This window comes from Girardinichthys multiradiatus, chromosome 1 (genome assembly GCF_021462225.1).
Source record: "Girardinichthys multiradiatus isolate DD_20200921_A chromosome 1, DD_fGirMul_XY1, whole genome shotgun sequence".
Lineage (NCBI taxonomy): Eukaryota > Metazoa > Chordata > Actinopteri > Cyprinodontiformes > Goodeidae > Girardinichthys > Girardinichthys multiradiatus.
In genome coordinates, this window is record NC_061794.1 from 18,526,596 (window position 1) to 18,553,959 (window position 27,364).

Genomic DNA, 27,364 nt, shown 5'->3' on the forward strand with positions numbered 1-27,364 from the left:
AACCTGTTAGCTCACTTAAAAAAAAGAAAAAAAAAAGAATAATAAAGGTCACTAAAAAAATAGCAACAACATGCTACTGTGCTTTTAGGACGTGATCTCTCATAGAAGTCCTTTTCCTTCTTCTCCTCCCTTTATGTTGCTAAATATGATGACACGACCACTTTTTGAAATTGAAAAATACACATGTCCTTTTGAACTGCAGCCTGAAATACTGATAATCTCCCCTTGACTCCAAGCATCTAGCTGAGGGACAATTTGGAGGTATCATCATGTTGGAAGCCATGTCCCATGGGAAATCCAGTACATACCAATGTCTATGTACAAGGGGCCTGATAATAGGATTGTATTTACTGGAATGAAGGTTTTGGCTTTTTTGTTTTAGCTGCATGATGAGATACTTTCAGATGCAACCAGAGCACATTTTTGCATGCTCAAAAGAGTCAAGTACTCATGATCCATCGTACAAAATGGGGAGCACACTGCGCCACAGTAAACTTCCAAGACACTACAGAGATCATCCTCTCTGTGCCTGTTCACAGCTGTGGTACAGCCTCAGGCCGGTGTGAAGAAAAGAACACTAAGTGAGTTTAGAAAGCCTGAAAAACTATTGATCAAACCACTAAAAAATTATATGGAAGTTTGGTTCCTGGATAGAAATATTTCTAAAGAAATTCTGGTGTTTTACATTTTTCTACTAAACTGTAGATGGAATATGATTGTCTTTTCTGCTGTTCTATAATTTACCTACAAATTCAACCTATAATCAATACTCTGTAGCACTTTATAGTTCAAATCAATATGGATTACCATCAGCAGACTCCGTAAGGTGTTTTTAATATTTATTTCAAGCAATCAGTACATTTATGAATGACTGTGAGTGTTCCTCTTCAAAGTATATGCCTACCAACTGAATGACTTCCTTTTGAGCTGCAAGGTGATAAAGATTCACAGTAACCTCCTTTTGGCTCCTGTAAGCCATAGATAGCATGACAGCAGGTGGCACTAAGAGGGTTACATGAAGATAATCTTGATGCCACAGAATAGACACTATGAGAATAGTATGTTTCACAGAAGCCATTTGGAGGATTTCACACTGAGGAATCGAGTGTCTAAACTGGAAGAACCGCAGATCTGTGAGCATATTAAAGTATAACCCCAGTAGGCAGTGTTTGGGAAAACAATTCATAGTTTGTACAAACATTTCTATAAACGTTATTTCTGACAGTAATGTAGAAATCAAGTGTTAATGACAACTATTAAGTTACAGAATCTGAGAAAATCCATGAAACACACCTAAACATCAGAATAAAGCAATGAAATAAATGCTACGGAACTTTTATAAACTCCTCTTTTAAATGTTCATAGATTTAGAGCATTGGTTAGTAAATTCTTATATTAGTTGACAGAAATGTGTAATTATCATGTTTTAAAGGACATTTTCCCTACTTGGTAATTTTGTGTAATTCAGTACTAAACATACAAACACAGTGATGCAAAAACATGTTGTTTATGAACCACAAAGTGCCCTTAAACTTGACAGTTAGGTTTGAGTAACACCCAACACATGGTGCAACTATGATCGAAAATAAAAGGGAATGTTTTTTTCTGATATTTTAAAACAAATTATGAACTAAATCTTTGTATTTTCTAAGAGAGCAAAACAAGACAAAAACACAAGGATTTGGGCAATATGAAAAAAAATATAGGACCGTTATACAATGTTCTACCACACAGATTTTATTGCATCTATGTTATCACTTCAACTCATAACTACACAGCTAGCTTTTAAATCTCTGCAACCAGATTTTATTCTGGTTTTACTGCAGCATTTGTATGGTCTTGTTAGTCGGAGCTCAGACCTGGGAATGATCTGAGCACATTTTGATTGCAAGTCAGAAAGTGTATGTTGCTAATAAAAGTATTAGCAACATACACTGATAAATATGCATTTCTCTTCATAGCATGAGTTCAGACAGTAAAGAATTGTATTAACAAATGGATGTTTTAAAGCACCATGTGGTGCAACGGAGTAATGAAAAAATAACCAGTCAGAAGAGCTAATAAATAGTAATAGTAATTTCTGCATTCAACCTTCACTGTTTTTCATGTCTATTTGACATCAAACCCGAGGCTGGCGGTAGAGCTCTGACATTCCAATTCAGAAATCCCACCCCAGGGTCGTTATTCTTGGATTTTCAGAAAATCCAACTTCCAATAACAAACAAAATGCACCATTATTTTACTCTAAGCTTGTGACTTGAAATAATGCTTAAATATCTCACACTATGACACTTTTGTCAGAGAGTTGACCTGTTGTGCTGTTCGCTCTTCTGTTATCTTTTTTAGCAAAATAAGGAGAGCTAATATGCACCCTTATAGGTTCAATGAGTGTCATTCTTTCTATGTTTAACAGTCTATGTTTTTCTTTATTCATGCTAGAGACAAATGACTGTGACATGATTGTGCCTGATTAACTGAATGTTGTAAAGGATTTCTTTAAAAAATAGAGCATGGCAGAGCTTTTCCTCTCTTATTTGTAATCTCTGGATTCCTACTGAACTTCCATGATTGGACAGTGCCTGTCACCAGTCAGCCAATCAGCCACTGGCGTCATGGTGTCACGAATGGAGTTACATAATCAGGGAAAACTAAAAGCAAAAAGTGAAGGTGTGTACATGGAAAGGTAAAATAGGGTACAGAAGTAAACTGAAGGTTAGCAGTTAAATTATTAGAAAGGATGAGAAAAGAGGTTTCATTAAAGGGTCAAAACATGGTTCAAAATTTTTTGTCAAGTCTAATAAAAGTACAACAATGAGGCTACTTCAACATAAATGTTCACAACAATCAATTAACAGATCACATTTTTTAAAATGGCGATTTTTGTCTTTAAAAGATCATTTTGGATCATGGCTTCATTTAAAGCTCTTCATTTAAAGGTTCTCACTTTAACTAAAATGTCAACATTATGTGTTCTTTCTCTCCATCCAAGCATATGGAATTGGGAATGCCAGTACAACCAAATGAAGGTTCTTTGCTGCAGTTTAATCCCCTAGGTGACATGGCCTAAATGCTACAGCACCCGATTAGTTTCCTTTTTCGGTATGTTGCACTGTGCAGATTAACCTCTCAGATCCAGAACCGTCTTTGGTGGTGGACACTGCTGTTAGATATCAAAAAGCTCTGCTTCCTTTTCCTTCCAAAAAGCAAAGCTCCGATCAATGTATCTGACGATTTCCTCATTGCTGAACTCTTTGAGCTCATAAATAACTTTAATTGCATCCTCAGAAGCTCTATCTCCAGGTGAAGCTTGATCAACATGAGGTTCTTCTGTGAACCTAACTTTAACAGGTGGAAGATCTTTCTTTGGATCTGGTCCAGAGGTGTCTGTGGAGTTCTGTTTCGTCTCCTTTTCTTTTGCACTTTCAGCTTTCAGGTCCCCCTCTGATATGATCTCAGTCTCATTTGATGGCATCTGCTCACTGGTTGTCACAGCCTCTTGAGCAGTGACTTTTAATGAGGTACTGTTGTCAGAGACGCCGTTCTGGGCAGCAGTAGGTGATAGTGATGGAGGAACATCTAATTGGGAGGCTGGTGGAGAAGATTGTGCTGTTGCTGCAGATGGTGTAGTCTGTGCATTTGTAGATGGAGGTGCAGGATGGGTAGGTGGAGGAGGGGGAGGATGGGAAGGTGGGGGAGGAAGTGATTCCTGCAGAGCAGACATATCAGGAGATACCGAATTTAGGGATGCCGTCATCACACTTCCCGCATCATCCAAATCACCAAAATGCTGGAGTTTTATGTCCTCGAAGCCGTCCGCCCAGTCTCGTTTCCCAGTCTCGATATCCACCATCACTTCCTTATGAAATTGTCTTATAACTTCCCATTTATGACTGCCAAGACGGTCAAACATCTCATAGCACAAGAGGTGGCGGAATTTCCGCTCACTGCGAGACATGTTCATTTCTAGCAACTGGAAGTATCCAAGCATGAAAAGGTCAAGAGTTAAACTCTCATAGCTCACAGGGGACCCATTAATGTGTGGCAAGAAGTGCTCCGGCCAGTAGATTATTTGGGCACGACTCAGCCTCCGGATCTGACCCGAAGGCACTTGGCTCATAATTGATCTCCAGTGGCCAATCAGATTGCCAACTACTTGCTTTGACTTCATAAACATGATCAGTTTATCGTCTTCACTGTGCATGTCATCATCCATTTGTGCATTGAACTGACTATAGTCCTCACAGCCCACATCCAAGTAGTGCCCTCTCCTGCCTGTGTATTTAGTCCGATAAGATTCTGAGATGGTGTACTTCCTCCAGTGTTCGAGGAACAGAAGGACGATTCTCTCTTTCCTCATTTCGACGCACTCTTGGACATAGCTTAGATCCGTCTGCACCTCCAAGCTTCGTGTTAGGTGATCATTAGTTAAAACAGGACCTGAAGAAAGAACCTGGCTGGACTCTTTGCAGTTTGTTGGAGCCATTGCCTCAGAAGAGACATACAACGGAGAAACATAGGTTTTAGTAAGAACTGGTTCTTCAACAAGTTGTACGTCTTCTTCTACTGAAGGCAAATGACCATTGCTTCTACAGTCAGGAGCTGTAGGTGAGGAGGAAGGAACATAACTATTGCAGGATGGCTCCATACTATAACTGGACTCACTGACCAATGGGAGGGACATTTTGCGTTTGTAAATCCTATTAACTTGGTTGTTTGAAGACTGTGCCTGATTTTGTAGTTCATAATTAGCCTTCAAGTTCTTCACAGAAACTCCACACTGCTTTATCTCCATTTCCACATCTTCTCTTGTTGAGAAGGACCGGGATCGCCCAATAGTTCCATTGCCAACAGATGTTTGACACTGGCCTGTGTTAGTACTCTTTGCTTCTTGAGAATTTTCAAAAAATATAAGATCTAAGACGTCCAGCTCCTTGCCTCCCAAGGTGGCGAGAAGAACTGCCATACTCTTGAGAAGGGTGGAGATTTTGCTGCACCAGGCTGGGAGATCCTCAGCTTGACCATGCACTTGCTTTGGATTGACTGAGAAATACTCCTGATTCAGAGCAGCAGAGACAGGCAGTAGCTGGTGAAGCTCTCGCTCCAGTTCCTCCAGTTCTTTCTCAACTTCTGACATCTTATGCATTACCTGCAGGTTCTCAATTTGTTTCTCAATTCGATTTAGGTCTGCTTCGGTCATCAGTTCCCCAAACGGCCCTAAAATGGCATTGTGCACGTGGGAGTAGTGCCATTCCTGAGGTTGGTAGTGTCCACTTGACGCAAACTAAATCAGAGGTCAAAGGAGACCAACAGGACAAGAAAAAAAAAGGAAGGAAGGAAGGATTCCTTCAGCAAGATTTTTCTTGTTTTTAACACGCTTCAGTGCAAATCCATTCTAACACACATGATTTACATGGATTTAGTGGTGCAATGGCACAGCCTCATTACAGGCAATAAACTCTGTGCTGTAATTTAGAATCAAACAAACAGAGAAACCTTTGTTCCTTTAGAAAGAACTAGCTAAATTAAATGCTAAACCGACTTTATGTGTACAAATTCATTATCAACTTTAGAGTTGCAACATCTTTATAGCTCTTCTCTGGATCGTTTTGCACCAATATGAATTATTATTCTAACACCGTTAAACCCTATTTGGGTTCTGCCGCAGGTACAACAGATATTTCAGTCCTCCCAGCAACAGAGAAGACCACATTAGGTGTGTGGACAATGCAATAAAGTTAAAATTGCCAATACTGGTTGTTATCTAAGGAAAAATATTTAAGCCACTCCATAACTTCTATCATTGTCACCCCTGGAAAAGATGTTAACAAAGCCTTAAAATAACTTCCACTTTTGTTTCCGTTGCAGACATGTAAATCTTTAATGGTGAGCTTTGCAGGGTTTTTATACCTCCCATAGCAACAAAAATATCGGTCGTCATCCAACCTTGTTTATGATAGTTGTTGTTTTAAACAGTTTAAAACTGTTACATTTTTGCTCTGACTGCTGAATGGGTGACGTTAAGGTGCATAGCTATTTTTCATATAACCAATTAACAAATTTCCTGCCTTACTTAAATGGCACATTCTCTTGTCTTTACCATTTTGAAGAATAAAAGGAATTGATTCATATGTATATTCATATTTATTTCCCATGTAAATAAATTCAAGTTAAATGTTCATTGCCACATCTAATCATAATTAAACAGAAAAAGGTGAAGTATAGGTTAGGAAGAGTTTTTTTGTAGCATCGGTGATCTGGTAAAAAACATTTTGTTCTTATATAGAATTTTTTGCTCCATTATTCAATTATATTAACTAAAAACAAAAATTAGATTATGCTGCTACAATATAAAAATTATTTATCTGAAGACATTTCACACATTTTTACCAGGGATGACAATAAATGTGGAAGGCCATTCTAACAAAACCCATGGAATAAAATACATAAAAGCAAAAACAAGAGGCAACATTCTTCAACATTTAAATAGTCGCTGAGCTCCTTTTTACAATTGAGTGGTATTTTACAATTGTCAAAATGCTCCTTCATGCTTTTTGGATGACATTAACATTGATTGACCTGTAGTGTGAATGGGCCCAGCATCACACCACTGAATCTGCATGTAAGGACTTGAAGCCACAGAACTCCATCACCAAACACCAGCTCACACTGTGCATTGTTTGGTCAAGTGTCTTGATGCAGTGATGGTGGTTGTAGCCAAGTTTTCAATTCACTTCACTTCAAAATATCTCAACATCTTTCAATAACAAAAAAAAAAAAGACTCATGCAGAAACCAAAAACACTAACTGTTAAGCACAAGTATTAGGGCTTTAACCTTTCTTATTTTCAGTTGTGGTTTACAAGTTGACAATTGAATTTTCCAAAGTTTGAAGACATTAAAACCTGTAGTATGAAATATTGGTGAATTCCCACAAATTAAACCTCTGATGCATGCATCACCGAGTGACATTTAAGAGAAATTTCTTTCTGCTGCTGCTGTAAGAGGCAAAGCTGTCAACCTTTGGTTGCAATAAATGATCAATTACTTAGAAATAATTAATTTGGGGTATAGTCTTTTTTTTAAATATTTTTTTCTTTGATCATTACCTTGTCTTATGATACATAACAGTAACACAAGTCAAAGCTATTGAACACAAAGCCATAAATGCTATTATCTGCTGAAAGAAGATGTTTGAAAAGATAATTAAAATTGAAAACTGGTTTAAAAGGTTTTAATCCTCAAGGACTTCCAGTCCTTGAGGGTTTGTGTCCTTTTGGGTGCATCTCTGGTCCAACACAACTAAATGAAATGAGCAACTGCCTCCTTAGCATGCAGTAAACTCCTGCTAAGTCCTACTAATGACCAATTATTTGATTCAGGCTTTTGAACCACAAACACATCTAAAAGCTGCAGGACATAGGCGCAGAGTTTGAAATCTCTGGCATAGGACAAAAACCTTTCTTTGATGTTAAGAAAGAAGAGTAGACATTTCTTTGTCTTGATTCCTTCAATTATGAGTTTCTGTCATGCACAAACAAAAAATTTATTAATGAAACTTTCAAACATTAAACACCCAGATCAAAGGACTGACCATCCCTTTTGTGACGTAAAATTGTTATAAAAAGGCCAAACACAATAACGTTTTTTTTGCATATTTCTAATTTAATAGACCACAAATGGGATAGCCAAAACACAACACAGCAGTTGTTTACCAGCACAGCATCACAGCACAATACCTACCTTGCGTTTGTGCTCTTCCTCCTCCTGCATCTTGACCTGAAGCTTTCTCACCATCACCTGTCTTTTCCACTCGGGGATGGCTTTCCCCTGCTCATCAAGAGTGGGCACCAGCGCCTCAATGTCGGCAAGGCTTGTCTTCCTTTCTGACTCCTGCTGCATTGAACCAGATCCGTCGTTCCCATTGACCACGGAGTTGGAGGACAGCTGCTCATAGTTTGCAGAGCCTGACATGGCCCTGGAACCAGTAGGACTGGGGCTAGGGCTGGGGCTGGGGCTTGGGGTGATGGGTGGAGAGGTAACAGAAGCTCTTGATTGTGGAGGAGAGGGTGGTTTGGCGGCTGGTGGAGATGATTGGGTCTCTGGAGGTGTGGTGGTTCCCTTAAGGGAGATAAAAGACACACATCACGGTCATCCCAAGTAATGTCAAAATCTGTGACTGAACTGTTGGAGCCTGCGTTTTTGTATCGTCCACAGTTTTAGAAATGATTTTAAAAATAGCAGAAAACTTTGGACCTACATTGTTGTCTGTTGGCCCTGTGTTGGAAAACACAGTGGTGTAGCCTTTACTTTGAGGCGTGGGCTTAAGGCTCTTTCCTGCTTTGATCTCTGCCAGAAGCTCTGAGTTGTCTCCGGTGGGGGACATCATGTTGAAAGATTTTGTGCCTGCAGACAAAAGGAAAAAGTGGACGAGTGAAAGCATGTAGAAAGATGGATGAGAGAGATCCACTACAGAGAAGAAGAGACATTGGGTGGCGTTTCAGTGTTTAAATATTTTATTCAATCAGGCAGGAGACAATGCTGAACCAGAGCCTGTTGAACAATAATGGGAGGTCATTCGGGTCGTCATGGATAAGCTGGACATGCATATTAGTTTACTGAGGTTTTCCTGGACCAAGCCTGGATTAAAAGATGACCATAGCATACAACACATGGCTAAAACTTTCTACTTTGTAAAAAATAGGAGCACTGAAGGGATAGAAACAAGACACATATTAAATACGCAATTTTCCGTATTTAATACAAGGCATTTAGATTAAAAAGGACTTTTAGAAGAATTTTAAGAAGGATATCAAATAATTATTTTATTCGGTTAAGGAGCAGCAGTTTCTCAAATGTTTTGCATCTTCAGTGCAATTTTTTGCAAAGAAATTTATCTCTTTTATCACCTCCTGCTTTAAGTACAATGGAAAAGAAAAAGAAACTAATGGATCTTTTAAGACAACCTATTCAAACAAAGGGCTGCAGCACTGGTTCAATTAGAAATGCTTCAGCAAATGGACTAGTGACCATTATCCGCTTGACCGACACAATCGGTGACCGGTTGGTTGGAAACATAAAACAAAATCTCTTTTCAACGCAGTCATGTTGGCTTTTAATTAGACGGCTACAACACAGAAATTGAGCAAATTTTGCTTCTAAATTTTCTTGGGTTTGAAAAGAAGCCTTCTATTATATTGAAGTAGGTGGATCCAAAGTAAGAAAGAGCGTTAATTGACCTGGAGGCAACTTTAGGAGATTAGATTGAACAAATGGATAAAAAAATGTATCTACTTTATTCATTTAGTCTTTAGATCTCTGTCTCCTATGAACATGCTAGAAAAATGTTGGCTGGCTTTTGGAAATCTCAAAGTTAAGGTAACAATCTACATTCTCTAGGGAATAAACACAACTGTGCTAATCGCTGCAATACATTGCTTAAAATTTCAACATCAAATCATTTTGTTTGTCTTTCTGAAACTGGCCAAACCCTGTTTTACAAGGATTCGTCTCTCACAGAGCTATCTCTCCACAATATAAATAATAAAACCTCATGCAGAAAATATAGAAATAAATGTTTTAGTTGCTGTAGACTCAGAATTGGCTAAAATTGGTATTGGCAGGTCAAAGCTCTACTAAAACCTGATTTGGGAAAACGGCCACTAATCTCTGATTGGTGCGTTTCTAGCTTAAATCAGAGGAAAACATATCTTCAGCACTCTATGATAGCAGAAATTAGAAAAAAAGGTTTGTGAAATAAAATATCAATTCCCTTAACATAAAAAAACCTTGGATTCATCTTTCATTGATGTTAATCTGTTTGTGGTCAGAAAAAAATAAATTGAGCAAAGCTTCAGCTGCTTCTAAGAGCAAACAATGGAAACTCAAAGAAAGTCAAAAAATGGTAAAATAAATACTTTTAAATAAAGATAGATGTTTTTTGTTTTTTTCCTATAAATGTTTACATTTCAAAAGTATTGGTATTAAATAAATATTGTCCTTAAACATTTTTAAAGGTTAATTATTATACTATCCTTTATTAATATCTAGTTTATTATACTACCATTCATTCAAGCCTTGAAACAGCTTTTAATTCAGTATTAATGTATTCTTATCAGAATCCAAAGAGCCAACAACAGCCTCACCTGTTTTAGAGAACGTTAGCCTTCAATGTAGCAAATGTCCTCAATTCCTCATTGTTTACTCAGCTTCTATTTGCAGAGCAGATAAAAAAACCAAAAGTCCCTTCGTAAAAGTGTTCCCTGTCGAGGCGACCACAATGGTCTAGATGGACACAAAGACTTGCTAGCGTGCCACCCCTCCTCATGCTCACCCGCGCTCCCTTTCTCCCATGGAGGAGGAGAGAACAGCTTTCTATTAAAGACCCATCATCACAGTTGGGGGAAATCTAAAGGAATCACCAGTAACTGGAAGTGACAGCAAGCCACTGGAAAGCTGGCTGGGAATTAACACGCAAACACACGTACACAGAGAGGCCGTCACATCGTCGGCTTGTCAGTCCACTTTCTGCCAGTCCTATCCTCTCAAACCTCACACATGGTTTGCTTTGCATGTTCATGATTATAAGTTTCATGCTCGCTCTGATTTCTGCCTGTCAAAAATATTATGGTTTAAAGAAATAACTGATCTGAATTTATACAGAGCCTTGCAAAAGTTTTCATAGCTATTGAACCTTTTCACATTTAAGTGACAGACCAACACAAAGTAGTACATGTTGTAAAGAGGAAGGAAAAGGGAGGTTTTCAACCATTTTACCCCCGAAAATTTGAAAACTGTTGTATGTTATGGTCTTTAGCTCCTTCTCTCTAATATCTTCGAATAAAATTCTTCAAACGTGCATAATACAATGTGTGGAGAAAAACTAGCACTGCAAAACCGTGTTTACGGACTGGAAAGCAGGCCAGGAATTAATAAGCTAACACAGGCACACTAAGGCTACATTCACACAGCAAGCCTTGATGCTCAATTTAGATTTTTGCTGAAATACGATCTTTTTGCCAGGGTGTTCATACTACTATTTAATTGTAGAGAGTGAAAGTCTGATGACAATCACACATGGAAGTGGCATTTTCATGAAGTGGCACTTCCATGTGTGGTACTAAATTTGGATTTTTTCACCTCCAAAAAAAATCTGAATTGGGCGGTTCAAACTGCCATGAAAAAGTTGGATATGTGTCACATATGGCCAAAAGAATTTGGATTTGAGATGCATTTGCCTGCCGTGTGAACATAGCCTAAGAGCCTGTTAGCCACCAGCGCGCCAGTTTTCCTGTGGTGGTGGCAGCATCATGCTGTGGGGATGACTTTCTTCAACAAGGAGCGGGTGGCTGGTCAGAGTTGATGGGAGTATGGATGGGGCTAAATAAAGGGCAATGCCGAAAAAGACAGTGGAGGTTCCCCTTTCAGGAGGATACCAATCATAAACATACAGAATGTGCTACGATAGATCAAAGCATAATAGTTAAAATGGCCTAGTTAAAGTCCAGACCTAAATCCAAGTGAAAATACATGGCTAGATATAAAACTTGACAGAGACATGCCTCAAAAGGCTTCAAGCTGTAATTGCAGCAAAAAGTGGTACTATAAGTAATGGTGCATTAACCTCGTAAGTTGGAACTGGGAAGTCAGAGTTTCCATCGTCTGAGAGTTATAGCGTTCCAGTTTCCTGCTTGTTTTTGTTTGTATTGCTAGCAACTGTACCAGCAGCCTTACAACAATATCAATGACAATAAACACTGTTCTATGCGGCATTCCATGCACACAAACACTGTTGAAACATCACGTCTTATAAACACTGAAAAGTAGTATGTGTATGACTGACTACATATTACATAAAAATACACACAGTTAGAGCGAGTAACATCCATCTTCAATGCGGAATACGGATGTCGGGTATATTCCTGTTGCTCCGACTTTCCAACTTCTAATTCTGTCTTTGCTGGTTGTTCCAGTTGAAATTTCCTACTGGGAAGTAGGACATTAGATAAATAGAATCCTGTAACTCCTCCATTTTCTATTGGATTCAAAACTACTACCTGCAGCAGAAAACCCAGAGCATATTTTTCAGATTTTATGAGTTATAGTCCACTGAAAAAAAGGGAACTGGCAGGTCAGACCTCAAAGAAAACTGGAAATCAGTATTGGCCAGCAAAAGCTGGATTGGTGCATCTCTACTGAAACTGGTAAAATACATATTTGGCAAGAAGAATTAGAATGCATGACACATTAACTATAATATGCTACCAAGTAATGCATCCAAGCAGTCCTTTGTAATTACAATATGAAACAGATCGATACGGTAATGACGACTCTAATTCAATATGTGCTGCTACTCTGTTAATGAGCAGCAGCACACAGCATATCTTTTCAAGGCTCTTTATTTTTATGGCCTCCACATTGCATTTTACTGCCTGATCTACGGCTGGGAACAAATCCTTCATTTCCTCAGACCACACTTTCCCCTTACAGCACCCAGAGTGTAAAAAGTGACCCTCTCTTTCCTGCGGTTAAGAACTACAGAATAAAAGGGCATGAAAAACCACCTTGCTAGCTAGCTAGCTCAGCAGTTGAGCTGTAAAGCGATTTTGAACTTTTGCTGTTCAAGCAGAACTATATTTTATGACAATAAAACCAGACAAATATTTACAGGTATTAATAAGCTTTATGGGGTTTTGGTTCATTAGATAACAGAAAGAGCCAAAGCAGACCAGACAGAAGAACGTTGGATCTGTTTTTATTAAAAAAGATTAAAGGAGTAAAAAAATACAGTCATGTGAAAACAATTAGGACACTCTACGTCAGCCTGTACAGGTCCTTCTCAAAATATTAGCATATTGTGATAAAGTTAATTGTTTTCCATAATGTAATGATGAAAATTTAACATTCATATATTTTAGATTCATTGCACACTAACTGAAATATTTCAAGTCTTTTATTGTCTTAATACAGATGATTGTGGCATACAGCTCATGAAAACCCAAAATTCCTATCTCACAAAATTAGCATATTTCATCCGACCAATAAAAGAAAAGTGTTTTTAATACAAAAAACGTCAACCTTCAAATAATCATGTACAGTTATGCACTCAATACTTGGTCGGGAATCCTTTGGCAGAAATTACTGCTTCAATGCGGCGTGGCATGGAGGCAATCAGCCTGTGGCACTGCTGAGGTCTTATGGAGGCCCAGGATGCTTCGATAGCGGCCTTTAGCTCATCCAGAGTGTTGGGTCTTGAGTCTCTCAACGTTCTCTTCACAATATCCCACAGATTCTCTATGGGGTTCAGGTCAGGAGAGTTGGCAGGCCAATTGAGCACAGTGATACCATGGTCAGTAAACCATTTACCAGTGGTTTTGGCACTGTGAGCAGGTGCCAGGTCGTGCTAAAAAATGAAATCTTCATCTCCATAAAGCTTTTCAGCAGATGGAAGCATGAAGTGCTCCAAAATCTCCTGATAGCTAGCTGCATTGACCCTGCCCTTGATAAAACACAGTGGACCAACACCAGCAGCTGACACGGCGGCCCAGACCATCACTGACTGTGGGTACTTGACACTGGACTTCTGGCATTTTGGCATTTCCTTCTCCCCAGTCTTCCTCCAGACTCTGGCACCTTGATTTCCGAATGACATGCAGAATTTGCTTTCATCCGAAAAAAGTACTTTGGACCACTGAGCAACAGTCCAGTGCTGCTTCTCTGTAGCCCAGGTCAGGCGCTTCTGCCGCTGTTTCTGGTTCAAAAGTGGCTTGACCTGGGGAATGCGGCACCTGTAGCCCATTTCCTGCACACGCCTGTGCACGGTGGCTCTGGATGTTTCTACTCCAGATTCAGTCCACTGCTTCTGCAGGTCCCCCAAGGTCTGGAATCGGCCCTTCTCCACAATCTTCCTCAGGGTCCGGTCACCTCTTCTCGTTGTGCAGCGTTTTCTGCCACACTTTTTCCTTCCCACAGACTTCCCACTGAGGTGCCTTGATACAGCACTCTGGGAACAGCCTATTCGTTCAGAAATTCATTTCTTTGTCTTACCCTCTTGCTTGAGGGTGTCAATAGTGGCCTTCTGGACAGCAGTCAGGTCGGCAGTCTTACCCATGATTGGGGTTTTGAGTGATGAACCAGGCTGGGAGTTTTAAAGGCCTCAGGAATCTTTTGCAGGTGTTTAGAGTTAACTCGTTGATTCAGATGATTAGGTTCATAGCTCGTTTAGAGACCCTTTTAATGATATGCTAATTTTGTGAGATAGGAATTTTAGGTTTTCATGAGCTGTATGCCAAAATCATCCGTATTAAGTCAATAAAAGACCTGAAATATTTCAGTTAGTGTGCAATGAATCTAAAATATATGAATGTTAAATTTTCATTATTACATTATGGAAAATAATGAACTTTATCACAATATGCTAATATTTTGAGAAGGACCTGTATGTTTTTCTAACATATTGAACACTGGATGTTTAACATCAATGCAAACACTGAATAAATCAAGCAATGCAAAAAACAATAAGTAGTGTTCTTTAGACAGATGAGTAAATTGAATTATTTGTGCACCAGAACAGAGAACATGTTTGATCTAAATCAAATACTATACTCCAGGAAAACAACCTCAGAGAAACTGTGAAGCATGGAGGAGAAGGCATGGTTTGTGGATGCTTTGCTGCAGCAGCACCTGGTCAGCTCACCATCATAGAATCTACCATGACTAAATCCGCAACGTATTAGCTGAGCATTAATAAAAGGAAAGTCCTGGATCGAGTCAAAGCCCAGATCCTGATTTTATTGAGATGTTTTGAGGAGACCTCAACATGCTGGAAACCTCTCAAACATCTCACAGCTGAAAGTGAGAAGTGGGGAAAACCTTCCTCAGACCATGTCAGAGACTTGTAGAAACATCTTACTGAAGTAATTTTAGCTTAAGAGGGTAACACTAGCTGTTAGAGGATAGGGTGTCATAACTACTCCCTCACCCAGAAATCACATTTCTGTTAATATATTTTGTTTAATGAGTAAAACAGGTTTTAGTGGTTTAAATACAATTAAAACATTTTTTCCAAAAAAACAATTTCAAATTTTTTTTTCACATGGCTGTATGTACAGGAAAACTAAAGTCTAAGTTAAATTTCTTAATCTGAATATAAGGGGCTATGTAGATCCTCACGTCTAGCCTCTCTAAGAGGTTAAAGGTCTCAGTCTGTACTTACTCTTCATCTGTCTAAGCAGCCCTCCCTCTGGGTAAGAGGTAGATATATTCCCGCCTTGAGAGCAGCGAGGAAAAACCACGTCAGGCAATGTGAGAGGGGAAGAAAAGAAAAAGACGTACAGAGAAAACAGGTGAAAGTGGAAAGATATAACGAAAGAGAAAGATTTAGGAGGTAAAAGCATTCTGACAATTAAACAATAGCTTGATTTATTTATTTTTGTAAGGGAATTGTTTATCTTGTCAGTCTTCACCTTACTCCTAATTTATGGATGATTTACTTGTCCCATTTGACTGAGTCATTTTCTTCATTTAGCCTTTACTTTTGTGCCTGCATTTCCACCACATATTACTTCAACAGCCACTGAGGACTGGTCATCAGCCATAACGCAGGCTGGCTGACAATAAATTTGACTTCCAATTCCTAGCATTTCCTACAAGCAGAGTAGCGTGGGTTTTGTGAGATGGAGTGAAGTAGGGCAGAGCGCCACTTAAGGAAATAGCTGTACACTAAACCAGATCTCAGGGTAACGGGATCCCAGCATCATTCATTTATAATCTGTTACTTAGAAGGTTGGGCTTGAACGCCACTCATCTTCACCTGGGGTGATAACTTGGTGGCTGTTACTGCCACACACTCTTACTGTGTTATTCCTAGACAGCAAAGTACGCAAACAAAAAGATTTTGTAACTAATATTACAGTAAGGACGAAGACTTTAGGAAGAAGAAAAACTAGAATTGGAGGCACTTACTGCCTGATGAGGAAGATGGGCGCCTCTTGTCGTTGGAGCTGGGGGTGGTGCTGCCATTATTCTGGGTGCTTTGTGCCGCGGTGGGTAGCGGAGGAGGAGGAGGGGGTGTTGGCATTGGATTGCTGGGAGGAAGAGGAGGTGGTGGAGGTGGAGGTGGAGGCGGCACAGATTCCTCTGCGGTTCCATTTTCAGAGGTGGTGGCAGGACTCTCAGTAGGCTCCTCCAATAACACCGAACCCTGAAGGAAAAAGAAGGAAATTGTAGAGAATGTCCATGACATGATACATCCTCACTTAATGTCATCACGTTTCCAGAGTTGATCCACTGTTGCTCTGTCACTGGTCGATGATAACATGAAGACCCTTCAATAATCATTGTTTCTTAGAGCACCTTGTAGAAGTAACCATGGACCTTTTCACATTTTCTCATGGTACAGCTACAAAGTTTAATGTATTTTATTGGGATTGTATATGACAAAACAACACAAAGTGGTCCTTATTGTGTAATAGAAGGAACACAAAACATGTTTTTTAGGTATTTAAAAAAATCGGAAAGGTGTACAGTGTATTTGTATTTAATATTTTCAAAGGATAGACTGAGCAGTGCTCAAGTGATGATGTTCACAGCTTGGGATGTTGTTTTATATTCTAACACTGCTTTAGACATCTGCTGTGTTCCTTGGTCTTCCTTGGTCAAACTCTGGAGGCCTTCACAGAACCTCTGTATTTATACTGAGATTAAATTACGCACAGGGAGCTTCTACTCATGAGGTGACTTCTGAAGGCAGCTGGTTGCAATGAATTTTGTTTAAGGATGTCAGAGTAAAGGAGGCAGAGTCAAAAGTCACAAAGTTGAGACTTTTATTTGAAAAACATATGAAAACCATGCATCTTACTCCCTCCACTTTGCAATTATGCAATACTTTGAGTTTGTTTTCCACATAAAATCCATAAAATAAGGTTTGTGATTTTAATGTAACTAAACGTGAAAAAGTTCAGTTGGTATAAATATTTTTGCAAGGCACTGCATGTTATTTTCTTACTTCCAATATTATTTTGATAAGAAATTATTTTTTCTCCTTTATAACATTTAGCTTGTGAAAAAATATTGATATATTTTAAACTTGCATGATGAAAGTCCTGCACCTCTGCTGAGAGAGGTAAAAACATTAAATTCTTGCACAGTTTGCTGACAGGGACAGATGTACTCCCTCTCCTTGTTTCCTGACTCTCAAATCAGCTCAAAAGACACAATACCCTTGCACTTATAAGAGAGCTAATATAACCTAATCCCAAAGGGGGGGTCTGAGTGCAAAATGGTGTGAATAGACCATCTGTCATTGAAAGTGATAGTCCTGCACCCGTCCGGCATGCTCCAAAACCGTGCCTCAACTCAGCTGGAGTCAAATTAATGAACCGTGACATCTGACAGGATCTCAACCCTCTGACGCGTGCTCATCATTGTTGCCCCCTTCACTTTCTAACCATCCCTGGGGAGTTGAGGCGGGGGGACGACATCCAGATGGGCCAGGGCACCACGTGCCGTTTGCGTTGATTAGCCCTTCCATCTGCCGGGGTCCTCAGAGACAGGGAAGGGCTCCTCTGGGGCTCTAATTGGCTCAATGTGGATTATATCAGTGTCACCCCAAACACCCACCACTCCTGATACTCGTGGGAGTTTAAAACCTCTCCAGGGATTTTGATCATTGACACCAACAGACTATTCATTCTCTTATTCGTGTGAAGTTATGTGGCAGCAAACAGGTGGTTTAACCTGTCATTAAAAAAATGCTTCAATATTTATTGATTAACGCAAATTGAGACTTATAATTACACATGGCCATACATGCATTTTAATATGAATCTGTCATTAAAATTAAAACTCCCTTTTCTGGAATATTTTCTTACAAAACAAAAATTTAAAACCAGAACAGGACGCCGACCAAAAAGCATTTCTAAAATTATATCCTGTATTAGATGTATCCAGCATAAAATGTTTTACTTTGGAGGTTTAATCTACAGATTTAAATAGAAGAAAACACATCACAAATCAAATAAAATATACTATAATATGTGATATTTTTATGGATTTATTTTTATTTTATTTAGATTTTCTTTATTTTGACAATTTGACTTTTTTTACTTACCTATATGATAATAATAATAATAATAATGAAAACAGCATTTTGCAGATAAATATCAGATAAATATCAAATAAAACTAAATAAAATGAAACAATTTCTGTTATACATTAATATATATATGCATTCACTATCACAACTATATACTTGGTACTTTAGTTTTTTTAGTATGAGGTGTATGTTACTGTACGGTGTTTTTTTCTACTTTTCATAATATGTATATTTGCTACAGATTATCCAGTCTGAGATTAATATAGTCGATCCATTCTATAATATAATCTATGACATAGAATCTGTTATTAGAACTGATACAGTAAAAATAATTACATGAAGCTTTAATATAACAAGCCTGTACTCAAATGAATTATAAAACCATAGGAAAAAAGTTCATATGAGACATTATTTGCTGTTTATAGGAAGCTTCGTGGTAGGTGCTGTTGTGCCAGTGCCTGTCCTGAGTTTGCCTATGAGGACAGTTTGCAAAGATGGGTGGATACAAGACGCAATGGAAATGATGGGTTGGGGGCGGTTTGCATCAACTGGAAAACAAAAGGTCAAGACAGTAAAAGCTTATATAACACACTGGTGGTAACGCTCAGGCAAATGCTGCCGTCAGTGTTGTAACCTTATGCCGATGCACATTCACTCAGCTAAACCACACCAAAAACTCTCACCTCAGGCAGCCACAGGATGTCCACAAACCCTGGACAGTGACAGAACACTAAAGAAGTCTAACATAGTCAATAGACGTATTTTCATTTTCAGTGCAAAGAAATAAAGTGACCTCTTAGCTATGTCAACACACAGTACAATACATTTGTTTTGAGAAACATAGACCATTTAGATAATGTTCTCGACTTGCCTCCTCGTTGGGCGCCATGCCTTTGCTCCCACGGGGCTCCGCCGTGTCGTTGCCCAGACTCTTGTAGTAGTCCCCAGTGCTGGGCTGTTTGCTGAAGCTCCTTGACTTCCTGTTTGAATCCACTCGCCGCAATTTCTCGTGGTTCTCTCCAGGAGTCAGCTGCTTCACAAGTAAGAAAAAGAGAAAAATGCATATTTAAAATAAAAGTGTTCTATGCATTTTTTAGATGTTTTTTTTTATGGTGTATGAAAAATCAGTCTGTGCTCTTTGTGAGTGTGAGTGTTGGAGGATGGCAGGAAAAAGGCTGCAGACCATCAGAGTACAAATTATTTACTTTCTTTTATTGAAAGATTAGCTCTCTCGTGTGACCAAAGCAGCTTTATTTGAATAACAGAACAAGGCTCTAATTTAGCCCATGTAAAGCCTTGGCATCTACTGTATGTTTCACCAACAAAAGCCCGTTGGGCCACATCCAGATTTCATATTGAAGTGCATAAGAAAGACTGAGCATATCACTAACTCGGCCCTATTCATTTGAGCGCTGTCACTTTCTGCATTGACATTGTGCAGAATGTTCTAATAACATGACATTCAAATCTTCTCAATCACAGTCTTCACCCTATGAGATATATCTGACAGACTTTACATACTGAAACCCATCATTGGAAAACTTCATGTTTCATTTTCAAATGCCATTATAAAAAATTTTCAATTTCCTGTTGGTCTATAGATACATTTCACTTATGCAAAAAGCTTTATAATTTGCATTATGCACCAAAACTTCCTGATTCCCACACTCTCCAACACAGTGTTTAACCGAAGTAATGTTGCAAAAACAACAGAAAAGCATAATTTCCATCATATATTCTAGAAATTTACTTGGAACACTAACATGAAAAGGGAAATGCAAGCTTTTAAAGCAAAAGAGCTGCTTTGCCTTTCAAATCCATGGCTCAGAATCAGATTTGTATTTATTTACATCCTAATGCTGGCACACAATTTGACTTTTTTTCTTCTTTTGCTAAACCCAAACCAGTACCTTGAATGTCGGGACGTCTGATAATGATGTGAGCAGAAATAATTGACAGCTGACCCCTGACCTCGTTATGCTTTTGTATTCTGAGTTCCTACAAGCCTCTTTAATTGTGTTGACTCCTGTCTGCTGTCAAAGAGATGGTCCCTGAACACTCATCAGCTGGAGGGGTAACATGAGCTGGGAGAGCCGCAGATGGATTGTCGTCCCTCTGGGAAGTGGGTCAACAATAGCAAATGTACAAAATGTTTTGCCAACCCTCATCCCACCAATCTCTCTCATTTTCCTCTGCATACACCAATACCTTTTCCTTTCATTGTACATATCAGTCTGTCAGCAGGAAGTCATATTTAGCTTTTGTTCATGTGCATGAATGTTTTTTTTACATTTTATCTGCATGGAGAACAATATCAAGTTTGCTCAGTCTGTTTGTTTGAAATTGTTGAGCACAACTGCATATAGTCAAACACAAGTTTGCAATTTGTGTCATAGGTTTGGATTGGTTGAAATGTATAAGCATGTTTTAATACAAGCCGTTAAACCAGAAAAAAAAATTCTAATAGATTTATTGTTCAAATGTAAAATAGCTGAAATATGCAAATCAGTAAAGAGATATCTTTGCAGTAGCAGGAGCAAAAACTTTCACTAAATTTAATTTTACTCTAGGAAAAGCGAACACAGTTTACCTTAATGTTAAGAGTCCACTATTACAGCAGCTTTCTGGTCTGGACCGAGCCACATTCACAAAACTCAGCGGAGCCGACAGAGACGAGCTGTCACCAGATCCAATGCCTCACCTTCTTTCCGCTCAGTGGCTACGCCTGTCATTCTACCTACGCCTCTTAGTTTACCCAGAGGCCTCATCAATAACCTATTGGGCCAGCTCAGCAGCGGCGATGATGTCACCACCATCCCGTTGACTGACCACACCCCAACCCTGCCCAGTTCCACTTATGCAAAGCACAAATGCCCATGTGTTCCTTTGGCCATCACCACACGCAAATCCTCAGAGGATTTGGGATTATCAGAAAATTTCAGGGGCAAAAATTTTCAGGAATTGTACTTACAGCAGGGATAATGCCAAAATCCATGTTTTCTGATAGATTGCACATTAAACTCTGATAGGCATAATGGTTGGGGTTTGGGTTAGGGTGGTTTGTATGCTGCGCAATAATCATCTGATTTAAGTCAAATGCAGACAAATGAGTCAAGCACAGCAGTGTCAACAAAATCCGCCTGAGGCTGACTGCTTTGACATGCAGGAGGATTGTTTTTCACTATTTGGTACACAGAGATCCCATTTGTGTGTCTTATCGTGCCTGTCTGTGCATGTGATCCGAGAGCCAGACCTTATTTAAATTATTAAGAAGGGGCGCACCCTGGGCTGATCACCTGGACATGGAGGGGAGAGAGGGTAGCGATAAAGTTTCATCATTACATCTCCCCCACAGAGTGCATGCTATCACACAGAAACACACAAAGAGCTCACTATGGAGACAGTATATGGGAAACGTTCACTGACTCACGGTTTTATAACTGCAATGTGAACTACTTTGCATACTAGATGCATACATCCTGCCAATGTCCAAGCACATTTTTTTCTGAAATCAGCTGGTTTTGTAACTTTTTACCTTCCTGATGTTTGAATAAAAATGTTCAGCAGTCAGTCTCAGCTGGATTTTATTTACTGTTTGAAAGCCAGTTATTATTTCTAATGATTTTATCATGTTTGAAACAATGAACTTAGAGTAAATCAAATATTGTAGTAGAAAAACTTTAACATCTGTTATTTTTTTTGTTTTGGTTAGAAACTGTTAAATTGTGACGAAAAACAGACATAAAGTGCTCAAATCTTTTCACATTTTGTCATGTAACAACCACAATTTTTATGACAGACCAACACCAAACCTTAAGTATTTTTTGGGAATAAACATTTTTAAAATTGGTAATTTGTTCTCAGCCATCTTTATTTTGACACCACCAAATAAAACAGTCACCAATCAGAAATCACCTAACTATGAAATACTCCAACATCGTAGTATAAATCCAGCTATTCTGTGAAGGCCTCAGAGGTTTGTTAGAGATCATTAGAGAACAAAGGGCATCATGAAGACCAAGGAACACAGCAGACAGGTCAGGGAGAAAATTGTGGAGATTAAAACAAAATTAGCTCGGAAAACAACCAATGTCAAATCCATTATTAGAAAATACAAAGAACTTGACACAGCTGCAAACCGATCAAAGTAGAAATATCAAAACTAAACTCACAAGCCAGGTAACTATCACATTAATCAAAGAAGCAACCAGGAGGGGCATGGTAACTCTGACGGAGCCTAAGAGATCCACAGGTCAGGTGAAGAATCAGTTGACAGGACAGCTATTGATTGCGAACTCCACAAATGTGTTTTTAAAACTTTATCTTACCAAGTTAAACATTTGAGAACCAGTTCTAATTCACAAACATGACCTGGATGTAAACAGAGGTGTTCTGGTCAGATGAGACCAACATGGAACTCATTGGCCCACATTCAAGAACCACAACTTCAATGGACTAGTGGTGACCAAAGCCAGTTCTCAAGGGCCAGTATCCTGCATATTTTAATGTTTCCCTCATTCAACACACTTGAAAAAGTGATGGGTTAACACAAGGCCCCTGCAGCGCATTAGGACACACTGAGTTAATTTAGGCATTTGAATCAGCGATGTCAGAGCAGGGACACATCTAAAGCAAACATTACACGATCCCTTGAAGACTGGAAATCCAATTGAGAGTCTGTGGCAATATTTGAAAGCTGATGATCACAGACACTCTACAACCAATCTGACGTAACTGAGACATTATGAAAAAAAGAATGGGCAAAACATTCAGTCAACCAGTCAAGCTGGTAGAGACATACTCTTAAAAGAATTGCAGCTGTAGTTGCAGCTAAAGTCTTTTTATTAGGTGTTGACTCAGTGGGGGGGATAAATACAACTGGATGCCAGATTTCTATTTGCAAAATACTAATTCTACATCCTATTACCAAATATGCACTATTTTGGTCTGTCACACCAAAGTTTTTAGATATAACATCACAAAAACTAAACAAAGTGCAAAGCACTCTGTGTTACAACCGCACTCGCAGACATCACGGAAAATACACTTTTCATGACATAAGAGTCAGATCCATCATTGTTGCATTGCTAAATCAACTAATTTACATCTCTGTTAGAAATGCAACTCAACGATTTTCGTCTTATTAAACCAACAGAAGCAGAACTGACATTATTGTTATTACCAATCACTATTTCTGATCCTCTTCAGCTCTTAAAAGACTTTTGAGTGTTCAGTGGCCAGATTAATTAGTGTAATTAAGACCAAACCCATCACATTAGGCTTCATATGTGTCAGATCAGAGGCCTGGCACAATAACAAGCATCTTCTGTGGCCTTGTTAGCCATGCTTACACAATCACATCATTGTTGGCTCACCAGAGACGGTACACTGTAACAGAAGAGCTGCAGTCCAGCTAATTGCCAATTTATGACAAAAAGATGGCTCTTTCTGCTTCTCAATAACACATGCTGACGATGCAAAGTGAAAATATAACTGCTGGAAAATGTTATTAGATGTCTGTCTTGATGTCTAGAAACTTTACTGACAAATTACAAGCAGTAGCTTATCACCACTGTTCATACCTCCTTTTTGCTGCTTTTACTGCCCACGTGCCGCAAGTTGCTTTTCACCTTCAGGAACTCAGCTGACAGAGGCTCTTGAGGGGGCCCAGGCGCTGGATAGCTCGGTGCTGGAGGGGGCCCTGGGGGAGCTTGAGGGGGAGGCGGGGGAGGATAGGTTGGAGGAGGTGGGGGCTTGGGAACAGCATCAACTGTTGTACCATCCCTACTGGCTGTGTCAGTGCTGATGTCAGGGTTCAGCATGTCCATGTAGGCCTGCATGTCTGAAATGGCTGACTCTGATGCACCTGTGATGCAGACAGTTCGTAAGGAGATGGAGGTCTCACATGAACACAAGCAAGAATTATATACTGCTAGTTTTTAATTTGCACAATAAAGCTGGTTTTCTGAGATGTGGTTCCCTTTTCTTAGTAAACAGTTTAATCAATAGCGAGAAACATGACTGTGGAATTACTAAATAGAACAAACTATCTGCAGACACACCACTAGGGTGCAGCACCTGTATAAACATGTAAAACACGTGAGACAGTCTCAGGTGAAACAAGCTGTAAATAACTGGGTGCTTAAGAAAATGTAATCAAACAGTAACATTATAAAATAATAAAAAGGAAGTTGTAATTCTGTTAAATGTCACAGACCCTGATGTGCAACTGTATTTAGCTGGGTGGGAGGGCCTCGAGACATTGTAAGGCTGCTTTTCTTCTCCCCGGTGCTGGACTGACTGGAGCTGGCAGAGTCATAGTTGGACAGCGAGCTGGACGGTGAACCGATGTCGAAGTGTGTTGCTTGGCTGGCTGGAGGCATGGTGGTGTTAGGGGAGGAGAGGCCCGAGTCCGGCTGCTTGGACTCAAGCTCCGTTGAGGGGTCTCGAGACAAAACCCGATGCTCCACACTCTGTCATAGAGTTATGAAAGAAAGCATCACTGTACAGGGCCTTGAAAAAGTGTTCACACCCCTTGAACTTGCTCACAGTTTGTCCCAATCTAACCCAAACTTCAGTGCATTTTATTGTGATTGTATGTGATAGACCTACACAAAGTAGAACACAGTTGTGAAGTGGAAGAAAAATGCATGTCTACAGACTGAAATATTTAACGATTTTTGCAATAAATCTCAAGCACATTGCTTGATGTTCAGCTCCATCCATGTACCCAATAACTCTAACCAGCTTCCTTGTGCCTGCTGAAGAAAAGCCTTTCCACAGCATGATGCTGCCAACACCATATTTTACAGCTTTGGTTATGTGTTTAGGGTGATGTGCAGTGTACGTTTTCTGCCACAGACGACATTTTGCATGTAGAAAATGTTGATCTCATCTGATGTGAGTTTCAGTTACACACAGGCAGACTCTAGGCAGCTGGTTGCACTGGATTTTATTTAGGGTTATCAGGTTACGAGGCTTTAAACACAATGCACCTTATGTTTTAATTCACAATTATTCACTGATTTGTGTAGGTCTGTCACATAAAATCCCTTAAATACTAACAAGATTGTGTTTGTAACATGACAAAATTAAAAAAATAAGCTATGAAAAAATTCAACAAAACTAAAATAACTCAGTTTTATTCTTTCAATTAGCAACTAATTGCCATTTAGACCTTTTTTATAAGACAGAACAATTCTCAGTATGAATTATCCATATGTTCATCAGTTCATAAACCCTATTAACTCTCAGTCCTTGGGGAATTAAATGAGGACAAAAGCATTATGAGTTTAATTACTGCTCAGTAATGAAACTTCTCACAGCTGATCAGAACGCCTCTGGAGCTTTTGTCTTTTCCCAAAGTGCTTGACTCATGTGGCTTTGTGTCCCTAATGACAAAGAGCCTGAGACAAAGGAGATAAGTCTCCCCAGCACCAGCATGGTTATACTTACTCTGCACACTCTGGGACTTTAATTGGCTAGTTATGTAGGATACTGTAAGTCCAACTTCAGAAACTAGCTGAAAAATATGGAATAAAGTCAGTTCAGTGAAAGATACCTGTTATAGCAAATAAAACGTGTTTTTTTTTCTTTCGGATTTTATGTTTCGGTTCTCTGGGAGCAACCAGATAAAACGATGTGCCAGTTGTTTGTGTGTGTTATGTGGTTATTTATACAGGAGCATCTGGGAAAGAGTTGTTTGTTGTGGCATCAGACATTTCAGCCAATCAGATCAATTAATAAAATGTTTCACTGTCGTTCTACCTTAAATGTAGCTCCCACTATGGGGTTGCCTATTTTACCAAAAAAAAAAAAAAAGAGATTTGTATATATACATAAAATGTTGTGGATTTGTAAAGAAAGGAGGTTAGTGCAAAATTGTGGAATCTCTGTGTGAAAAAAAGTATACTTCTTAACTTTTACTTTATTGTGTTTGGCCTGTTTAAAATGAACTATGGTCAGTTTAAGACCGGTACAGTAAAAACAATGGCATCAATTTTATGAAAAATGGTTACTAAAAAAATGTGTGCTCCAAACAATTCTCTAAACCTCTAATCTACAAAGGGTGAAAAGGACACATTCAGGTCCAAATACATGGATCAAATTACCTAAATCTCTTTCTATCTGTTAGCCACAGATCTTACCATGTTTTCCACCGTGCGCAGATACTTGGCACACTGGGAATGGCCATTGTATTCGGCCAGATCCGCAGCTGTGAAGCCGTCCTGGTCCCGTATGCCCAGGTCCACCCCATTTACCACAAGAATCTGACAGCACTGAGGGGCACAAAGAGGACAGGTCAGTTAAAGATGAGAATGAGAAACATAAAGCTTCAGTGATTTGGTCAGTCTGGATTAGTGATGACAAACTAATCTATGTGATTACCTTTCAGGTAATTGGTTTTGTGCAAACAGTGGGAACAGTTTAAAGTACTAAATGAATAACTAGAAGGTTTAAATGTGGGCAATGGTGTCTAGAGACACTGCGGTCTATCAGAACTATACTGTTGTACAAAAACAATACAACAACATTCACCCATACTGAGATAGCTAGCTTAGATAATTAATTACATTTCAAATTAAATACGATGTTAAAAAGGACTGAAAGATATTCCCTTTTTACACTAAAATAAATTAGAGAAAAACTTTTTTGCCATCTTGACTCATTGTGGCAATCAATAATGTAAGAACAGCTAATACCATAATATTTTTTTCCATTTTAAATGTAATAATGCCAGTAACTTAATAATAATAGATTAATAAGTTATTATTTGCGTAGCATTCTAAGAAAATCATTAGCAAGGGTAATAACTATGTAACAAATGAAGGATCACTGTTTTCTACCTAACAACTAAATGCATGTCACAGCAATTACTTAAATCACATTTGCCCAAACATTTGAGTAATTAAATAATTTACAATAGGGTCCCACAACCATTATTAAGCAAAGAGAGTGCTGCAGAGTATCCTTGAAAGACTGAATATCATTTTGCCATCCACTTCACCTATTTTTGATAAGCAAAAAAAACGTTTTAATCCTACGACTCCAGACGTTATTTGTATTATAACATTAATGGCTGCAGTTATCACATTTTTAAAGTATTTTTAATAACCAATCAATACCATAATAACGTTATTATTTAAATGTTTTTACGGTTTTGGCTCAAAGCCTTTCTCACATTATTGGCGAGTTGTTATGTTATTGGCTTCATTACATTTAAACTGGCAGAAATACTATGTTATTGGCAGGTATTGTATTATTTGCTGTTACT

The 27,364-nt window shown here is 38.9% G+C and overlaps 1 protein-coding gene across 6 annotated transcripts in view; it reads right to left on the bottom strand.

Moving 5' to 3' along the window:
* Window positions 1-27,364, bottom strand: part of espn (espin) — a 60,869-nt gene that overhangs the window by 11,499 nt on the left and 22,006 nt on the right. For 3 of the 6 annotated variants that reach the window (XM_047370336.1, XM_047370320.1, XM_047370355.1), the window contains exons 5-12: window positions 26,238-26,369; window positions 24,308-24,563; window positions 23,673-23,956; window positions 18,962-19,123; window positions 15,960-16,197; window positions 15,211-15,264; window positions 8,257-8,402; window positions 7,740-8,117 (exon numbers count right to left, since the gene is read on the bottom strand). In XM_047370336.1, the coding sequence (XP_047226292.1) occupies window positions 7,740-8,117; window positions 8,257-8,402; window positions 15,211-15,264; window positions 15,960-16,197; window positions 18,962-19,123; window positions 23,673-23,956; window positions 24,308-24,563; window positions 26,238-26,369 (1,650 nt within the window). The remainder of the gene's footprint in view (window positions 1-7,739; window positions 8,118-8,256; window positions 8,403-15,210; window positions 15,265-15,959; window positions 16,198-18,961; window positions 19,124-23,672; window positions 23,957-24,307; window positions 24,564-26,237; window positions 26,370-27,364) is intronic. The other 3 variants (XM_047370329.1, XM_047370363.1, XM_047370347.1) reach the window with 3 other exon arrangements.